This window comes from Triticum dicoccoides, chromosome 3A, assembly GCF_002162155.2.
Source record: "Triticum dicoccoides isolate Atlit2015 ecotype Zavitan chromosome 3A, WEW_v2.0, whole genome shotgun sequence".
Classification (NCBI taxonomy): domain Eukaryota; kingdom Viridiplantae; phylum Streptophyta; class Magnoliopsida; order Poales; family Poaceae; genus Triticum; species Triticum dicoccoides.
The window spans coordinates 664,703,306-664,712,334 of NC_041384.1; the positions used below are offsets into that span (position 1 = coordinate 664,703,306).

Here is a 9,029-nt window from a genome sequence, read left to right on the forward strand (position 1 = left end):
ACCTTTTGGTGTGTAACTCAACATCACCTATGTACAGCACAAGCAGTAAAGTAGGCCCTTGGCATGTCCCTAACCATACCTTTTGTTTGTGTAAATATGAAAAGACAGCAAACCCAGAATAACAACATAGTTCACAAAAAAATGCGTAAATGTAGCAAACTCGGAGTAACATCATATAAAGTGTTTGCCTTAGGAGCAGTATGCTTAGGAGTAGGATTATAGCATCGCAACGCAGCTGAATGTCCTTGAACAGATAACAATCAAAAGCAACACATTCTGCGCAACTTTTGATAACACAATTTGGATTAAACAACAGAATGTGCTTCGTTAACTTAGAAACAAGTACTGCCTACTAGTATGATGCATGTGCATGTGCATTGCCTTTTAATTTGTTCAAAAGTAGAAGCTACTTGTCCAGGTTTGAAGCTACAAATCTAGTAAAAGATAAACTATAAGTTAATTGAATGGTGTGTTCTTTAGACATAACTGACTTGTGTGTAGTAGAATGAATGCTTGATAATGAAAACCAGTGTTTGTGATAAAAAAAACTTTATGTTCCATTAAAACGACTGCAAGGCTTTTTTTAGCCTAAATAAAGGATGCTGCCTACTGAATTCACAAAAGCTGGAGCCCAACTAGGCTTCCTTAAAGGTTAGTAAAGGAGCAGACAATGTGTTAAACTACCAAAAAGAAAGAAAAAAAACAGGTCAACTTCTACAGTTCTAAAATTGCCACAAAATAAATCAAGGCTACGGTGACAGATGTACATAGTACTGAACCCATGACACTTTGCGTAACAAAATTGTGAAGCAATAAATCTTCAGAAGGTGCTAAGAGGAGTTGCATAGAGTGGATCGATCCAACACAACGCACACTAATACTGTAAATAATAATATCTGCAGGCATGTCTAAATGGTTCAACTATGAAGAACACAGCCTTCTAAATGTCCTGTGCAGTTCAGTTTTACTGAATCAGTGGAAAGAGATGGAGGCACAAGAGATACCAGCATTCAAAGGAAAGGTACCGAATCTCCGCACTATTAACTAATCTATCAGTAGAAAGCACGCGACGAATCACGCATCCATGAGAGGAAACAGAGCAATGTCTCCAAATCACCCACTCTTTGCTAATAACCAACCAATTCCATCCATCGAGAGGTAGCAGCTACACCATATACTTAATAACAATTCGGTAGCAAAATGGCTATAGGGCTAAAACAAATAACAAATCGGCAAGCATTCGGGCTGGGGGAACTCATGCTGTCATGTCCTTTTTTCCCCCACCCTCACCACTCTAAAATACGTAGTACTTACTATCGCCCTCAACATTGCCCTCCTCGTGACACTCGAGAGCAGAGCAGAGCAGAAGCAGAGCTCAGACGTTGCAGTGGAGGCAGTCGCAGGACCTGGGCGTGAAGGAGCAGAACCCGAAGGGGCGGTTGGGGATGTTGCAGTTGATGGCGTAGCAGCACGGGGAGAGGACGCAGACGCCCCTGGGCCCGCCGCAGCAGGTGCAGGGCGCGCAGAGCTGGAAGCTCCCCAGCCGCCGCCGCGTCTCGTTCAGCACCACCCCGCTGAACCCCGCCCCGTCCCCGCCCGCCGGGGCCATCGGCACCATGCGCACCGCCGACTGCTCCGCCTGGTCGGACGCAGCCGGGACGACCTGCGCGCGCGTAGAGGGGGCAGGCAATGTGAGGGCCAAGATTCGCGGAATTGGGCGGGAGAAGAGGAAGAGGAAGGCTTACCGGCGAGGAGTGGGCGGCCGCGGCGAGGAGGAGGAGCAGGAGGAAGAGCAGCTTGGGCATGGAGGCGGGCATCCTCGGTCGGTCGGCGGCCGGAGCGGGGATTTGGACTGTGCAGCGGGCGGGGAGGGCTGGGGTGGGGAGTGAGGTCCTTTTCGGGGGGAGTGGCAGTAGCCGACGACGGACGGACGACTTGGGATGGAACCGGAGGGCGAGATCTCGTCTTCGCTCGTAGAAAGGCAGAGGCTACGGTACGCTCGCTCACCGGCTGGCTGCCGTCACGCCCGTCGTCACCCCCTCGCCCGCCGGGTGGGCGCCGCCGCTGGTAGAAAACAGGAGTGGCAGTAAATAATACTAGTACGCACATGATGTGCCGGCCCGTGTCGAAACCGCGCCCCCCCATCGGCTTTGGCGCGTTCATACTCGCGCACTCGAGATCAGCCTATGCCCATGCCTATGATAATTGCTCCTGATCCGCCTGCCTAGGACTAGGATCTCGATGTGGACGAGGCTGATGGATGGGTCATTGGGATGGCGGTGCTCGCGTCGTCGGCAGATCATGATTCTGTTTCCAATCCTGTTTGTTACAGGGAGATCTTGCAGGAGCCTAGGACAAACTGACACTGTTGTTAAACCTGGACGGACGGACACCGGATCATCAATCAGTAATTAAAAATCAAGCCTCTTCCGTTTGGTGGTACTGTAGTACTGTCTAGATCATCATCACAGGTGTCAAGAAGAATGATAAAATTTGTGCGGCAGCTTTGGGAGGAAGCGCCCTATGGTTAGGACGATTCCGCACTGTTACTACCAAAGAGAGAGAAGGTGGATGAGGCGACGATCGTGAGATGGAGGGCAATTCGGTTGCCACCACAATTTGGGGCAGGCATTTATGCGACACCCCCGCAACAAGAAAAGTGGTTGGACCATGTTCGGCGCCTTATCATCATCATCGGCCCCCACATTAAACTCGGGGTCGTTGGGAGGACGCCCGGTTGCCTCACAAAACTTTCTCGGCAACAAGATCATGATGGCGATGCCACAACAGTATTCCGCGCCAAGTTCTGCCTCGTTCTACCCTTACGCCCTGTGGTCAAGAAAACCCAACCAGCACCCAGCTTATAGATCACACAAATGCCGGGCGCAAAACAGTTGATGCAACGTGGCCTGCAGAAAAGAGATTAAAAAAAAAAACAGTTGATGCAACGCAGGCCGACCTCTGTCAGGAAACCATCGATGAAGCAATGCCAACATTTTTCACACTGCATTCAAGCATTATTTCATTCGGTAGCAAATGGCTTCTCCATCCATCCATCCAAAGACTGACTGACCCGCATTAACAAAAATAACAACTGTACATCTCTGGTAGCAAACTCGATTTTTACAGAACTTGATTCCGGGGAGTTAGGGGGGAGAACATTCGCGGCGCAAGCCCTGGGAAGGACGGCGCGCGATGGCTTTTATACATCATCGAGATCAATCAAGGTAGGGTCAAATGCCAGGGAGCCTTGCCTTAGGAGGCGTACGCAGACCCGGAGGGGGACTCCAGGAGACGCCGAGCCATGGGAGCATTGGGCGACGCGGAGGCAGAGTAGCCGTACGCGTACACCCCCATCGGAGCCGCCATCGGATGGTCGAACTTGCAGTTTACGCCAAACTTGCAGATGCCATAGCGAGAGTAGAACTTGCAGAGCTCTTCCCCCTGAAAATCTCAAACAAAAATGGCTTGTCATGATCCAAAAACAGGTGCGCTGGGAACAGCAAAGATGAACTAGTATTTGAGAAGCTGCAACAAAATCATTAGCTAAGCATAATAGGCCTTTTCTTAATTAGCAGGCCTCAGCCATTTCAATTTGAGAGGAACTAGCAAATCTCAAACTACCTATGATCCAGTCATCAATAGCTAAATAAGTACAGCGTGTTAACCAAATACTCCCTCCGTCCCAAAATAAGTGTCTCAACTTTGTACTAACTCTACTAAGCTTGAGACACTTATTTCGGAATGGAGGAAGTAATAACTAAGCAGAGGTAGTCTACTTATCACTTCCCTGTCAGACTGGCATCTTATTACAATGTTCAGGTTGATAAAATGCTGAATTTAATGATAAAACACTATGTAACCAACAGAAGTACGGTTTAATAATAGTCCTCGAACATGCAGGATTTAGCATCAGTAAATATGCTGAATTTCTTGTTTGTAGAATTGCTCATCAATATCAGGAACTATATATTATTGCAGAATCAATTGTGTAACCAATAAACATGATAATTTATCAAGCATCTTGGGTTCTACAATTCATCCCAAATCTATACTCAGAGAAATATAATGTAAATCAACTACTTAACTAAAATAGTACTCCCTCCGTTCCTTTTTACTTCGCATATTAGATTTGTGTCAAGTCAAACTTTACAAAGTTTGACCAAATTTATATTAAAAAATATCAACATCTAAAATATCAAATATATATACTATGGAACTACATTTCGTAGTGAATCTAACAATGTTGATTTAGCATTATGAATGTTGTTACCTTTTTCTGCAAGTTTGGTCAAACTAGAGATACTTTGACTTCGGACAAAACTTATATGCAGACTAAAAAGGATCTGAGGGAGTACAAGGGTCTCTCTCCCAGACGGATGCTGAAGGAGGTACAACGCTCAAAACATGGGCAAAAACTACCATGGACAATGAGTTAAGGATAAGCAAAAACAGTGAAGGGGTTCCATGTACTTACTGGGCGTAATGGAAGACCCATTGGGCTCAAGATACAGTCTGGGGGAGGCTGTGAGCGCACCCGGGGATGATGGAATTTGCAAACTGCACCAAATTTACAATCTCCAGTCTTTATGTAGTATATGCATTCTGGCTGATCAGGTCTCTCAGGAAATACATTCTCTCTCTGCAGTGCATACTGAGGTGCAGGAAACGAACTGGATCTGTAGGATGATTGCATTCCCTGATTTCCTGCACTGGCTTCACCTTGTCGAGAAGTTCCATAGTATTGTTGAGCCCCTGGAGACTGTAGTCGACTCTCAGGAGATGAAACAGGTACCATTTGGCCCTTGAAAGATAAGAAAAATAAAAAAATATCAACCCTAAATAACAGACTCCAACATGTTTTTCTTTCACAAAATTAGAGCTTAAAGCTAAGTAAGATTATAGACCAAGCTGCATGACAGAGCTTTCCAAGATGCATATAGAATAAACTCATTTGTTACTGAACTTAATTCTTTTCTTTGAGCAAATCATTATTACCTAGTTTGAACATTTGTCTCTCAGGAAACATCAACATGGCAATAGTAATTCAAATAGCAAAATAATGCAAGTATAGACAGGCAATATTAACAGAGCCATGACACAAAACAAGGATCAAAGGTTAGACTTGCAGAAATCCAAACAAAGGGAAAAGGATAAGTTAAAAGTTGAGACTTGAGACTGATGTATTTCTTATGTTTTCCCTCTGTGGGTCTAGGAAATGAACAGACAAACACATCATGACTAAGAGAAAATTCATTATACTGCATTACTATGAAATGAGATGATCTTACAGGATATGAGTTCCAGCTTGGTACTTGAACAAGACCCTGTGGTACAATCATCGGTGTATAGTTTGAAGGACTTTGCCATCTAGGGCTTGGAATGAAAGAACCTCTTGGATAAGTCCAGCTTGCCATTGTTCCAGTATAGGAATGTGGACCAGTGCTTCCAGAGTTATGTACAGGAGGATAAATAGGGGAACCACGTGAAGAAGCCACCGCATTGAAAATTTCTGGATGGTTAAATTTACATGTATTCCCATATTTACACTGTCCCGTTTTTAAGTAGTATGCACACTCCCTTTCATTCTACAGCAGCAAAATAGATTTCAGCTCAGTACAACAAGCAGAAAAATATATAAAAGGATGGACAAATAAATTATTCTACTAACAGTACACAACTAACCGGTCGAAGTGGATATCCCAATGTGTTTAGCTGCACCATTCCTGCGATTCCAGCCTTTTCTCTAGGGTGATGGAATTTGCACGTAGGCCCAAACTTGCATGTTCCAGTCTTCAGGTAGTACTGCATGAAAACATTGAGAAATTCTATCAGTTCAACACTCCAGCAAAGCATCAAAATGCTAAAATTATACTGCTTGTACTCCCTCCATTCCGAATTACTTGTCGCAGGTATGGATGTATCTAGATGTATTTTAGTTCTAGATACATCCATTTCTGCGACGAGTAATTTGGAACGGAGGGAGTAGATTGCAAGATAGACTCTACAAACATGCCATGGAAACAAATAGTAATACCCTGTACTTTTACAAAGGCACTCTGAAATTGTGGTTATCATCCTGACAAAACTGAACCTAAATCACCTAGCGGTTATTTTCTTGATGTACGAGTACTTCTACAAATTCTTGTAACAGTTATCTTGAATGACTTGGTTGTCACATGACAATCAGTCCTTACAAATAAGCACTGAAGAAAGCACTAGGAGAATTACGAAGTCCTCATATGAACCACAACTTTTTTTCCTTGACCTATATAAAAGCATCAACCAAATTTAAGACCCCCTTTTCTCCACATGTTTTCGCTAAGCATTTTTAACAAGATAAATAATTGCTCCAACGCATTGCATAAGCAGAAAACAAGCCACACATGAGTATACGACACTGCTGATATTGTTAATCAAGGCAGCATGGCGTGAATCCAAGTAAAATCTATGGCACAACAACAGCTTCTGGAAGAACAAATGGCTCCTAAATATAATTACCTGACATTCAGGTTGTCCCACCCTCTCAGGATATTCTCCTTTCATTCTGGCAGAGGCAATAGCCTGACAATAAGCAGGTTAGTTGAGAAGAAAAATGTGAGATGAAGCAACAACAATAAGTATATAAAGAGGTTTCACAGAAAATTGGCAGTTAGTACTGTAATGACTCTAAGGAACAGGAATGATATCCAGCTCGCCGGTGGCAATCATGAATAATCCAAAAGAAAGTGGCATACTGGTGACAATTATCCAAAAGAAAAGTGGATTCTATCTACTATTACACATGAGTAACATATAGCAAACTTTATCCAATGCAAATGGAAAAGTACAGGGAATCATAGACTAGTAGACCCTCACCAGGCTAAAAACTTTTTATCAAAACATACTTACTGATGCTAGGATATTTATGTGCCTTCGAATGAGAAAGCACTTGACTATCTAAAGGTGGTCATATGAATCATGTTACTGAGCATTTTGCGCATTAATTATTTGCATTAAATTCGGTCAAAATTACTACATTTGACTCCATGGTGCAATAGGAACAAACCGACACAAGATGTTTCTCTTGTACTAATTGTGTATTCATCTTACAGTCCTGCTTATGTACTACATGAGGATATAACATATTGGAAAATGTACAAAACGTAACCCTGACGATTGCGAACATGTGACACAAAGCAGTATGGAAATAACAGCTGGGAGAGAGGTAGTTTCCTTACCGTATTCCTGTCCTGAGGGTGATTGAACCTGCAGCTCATGCCGAACCTGCACAATCCAGTCCTGAGGTAGTAGGTGCAGTCCGGTTCCCCTGGCCGCACAGGATATGGCCCAGATTGCATAGTGGCGCTGCTGCTCATGGCCATCTGCTGCCACATTCCCTCTGCATTGCGCACACACACAAAACTGATAAAAATCGAGATCAATAAGTTTGCAGATTGATTATTAAGGGCCAACAGAGTATCCACATTCCACAAGTAACAGCATGCAAAACATGGAAAGTAACAGCATCGCGGCCTGACACGATCAATCACCCTCAAAAACCCCAATTCCACGCCGACAGGGATGTACGCAAGACGATAGCTTTAGCCACCGTCAAAATCCGCTGGGGTTACCACTCCCCGATCCATGGCAGGATACCGTGAGAACGCCCACTGATTCCGCAGGAAATTGCGGAGACAAAAAAGTAAAGCCGAGCATCCGAGCTAAACCTACGGCGCGGAATTTAGCTTCCGATTATAACCCCAATTCCCCAAAACGGCCCGGGCGCTCGGGCGTGGTGGGGGGAGGAGCCACGGAAACCCTAACCTTCATAGAGAGCGTCAGGGTCGGGCGATGGCGGGTCGGCGGCCGCGGCGGTGGCCGTGGCGGGGGGCGGCGGAGGAGGAGGCGAGGGGGCGGCGGCGGAGGCCGTGACCGTCACCACCGCGGGAGCGGAGGCCCTTCCGGCTTCGTCCATCTTCGGCGAGCGGCTGGGTCGGCCATCACGCGATCGCGGCGGCGGCGGCGGCCATTGGGGGAGGGGCTCCGGCGAGTGATCGGTGGCGGTGTGTGCAGGATACAGAGGGAGAGAGGGGAGGCGCCCTGCCTGCCGCTGCCCCTTGTATTTATTTCTCCCCCTTTCTCTCGCTCTCTTTTTCGGTGCGCGGCCTGCTACGTGCACCCGCGCGTTGCACGCGCGCTGCCCGCTCTCGCGCGATTATTCCCTTTTTCTACCCGGCGAAATTGCAGCGCTTTGCTTTAAAAAATTATGATCACGGCAAGGGCAAAAGAAAAATCAGGGCCATCTTTGCAACTGTGTGTTTTACTATGTTGCGTTGGTTTCATCAACTTGAAAAGGATGGAGCACTCTAATTTTGCAGCTGGGAGAGGGAAGGTAGTTTACTCACCGACTTTCATGTCTTGAATCTTCTGATGATGAGTTTGCCCACGGACCCCGGTATTTATAACCATGCCCGATGGAAAGAGCTTTGACGAGGGGTGGCGGACACGGCGCCGCTCGGCTGGGTTTTATCCTTCATCTGCCATTTATGCGTGTAGATAGAGATGACGGGGGTGTCGGTGGTGGGAAAGGCAATGGTCAATGGCGGTATTGAAGAAAAAGGGGGTAGGTAGGGTGTGGGGCTAGCGAACGTTACGTCTGGCGGGGAAACCGAGAAGGATGTCGACAAGAATGGTGAGCTGGAGATTTGCGTGTGACCGGTGGCGTGGGCTGCAATGAGATAGAGGATAACATGCAAAAAAGATGAGGCGCCGAAAGGGGCGTGGGGCGATGGATGCCAGAAAGTGAAGGGATGAGGCACCGAAAAGGAGGCGCGGGATGCGGGGCGATGAATGCCAGAAGGCGAAGAGATGAGGCCCGAAATGGGGGCGCGAAACGCGGGGCGATGGATGCCAGAAGGCGAAGAGATGAAGCGTCGAAAGGGGGGCCGCAGGGCGATGGATGCCAGAAGGCGGAGAGATGAGGTGCCTAAAGGAGGGCGCGAAACGCGCGGCGATGGATGCCAGAAGGCGAAGGGATGAGGCGCCGA

The 9,029-nt window shown here is 46.5% G+C and overlaps 2 protein-coding genes across 2 annotated transcripts; both read right to left on the reverse strand.

Moving 5' to 3' along the window:
* Nucleotides 1-1,103: 1,103 nt before the first annotated feature.
* On the reverse strand, nucleotides 1,104-2,077 carry LOC119270069. Its single transcript, XM_037552035.1, has 2 exons — nucleotides 1,746-2,077; nucleotides 1,104-1,663 (listed from the first exon to the last, which is right to left on the reverse strand). Exons 1-2 carry the CDS (start codon nucleotides 1,815-1,817, stop codon nucleotides 1,376-1,378), a joined length of 360 nt encoding a protein of 119 aa, XP_037407932.1. The 5' UTR covers nucleotides 1,818-2,077; the 3' UTR covers nucleotides 1,104-1,375.
* A 928-nt stretch (nucleotides 2,078-3,005) lies between these two features.
* LOC119270070 (zinc finger CCCH domain-containing protein 12-like) lies at nucleotides 3,006-8,075 on the reverse strand. The gene is made up of 7 exons (XM_037552036.1): nucleotides 7,807-8,075; nucleotides 7,221-7,381; nucleotides 6,502-6,564; nucleotides 5,686-5,805; nucleotides 5,292-5,588; nucleotides 4,478-4,804; nucleotides 3,006-3,444 (listed from the first exon to the last, which is right to left on the reverse strand). Exons 1-7 carry the CDS (start codon nucleotides 7,955-7,957, stop codon nucleotides 3,256-3,258), a joined length of 1,308 nt encoding a protein of 435 aa, XP_037407933.1. The 5' UTR covers nucleotides 7,958-8,075; the 3' UTR covers nucleotides 3,006-3,255.
* Nucleotides 8,076-9,029: the final 954 nt, after the last annotated feature.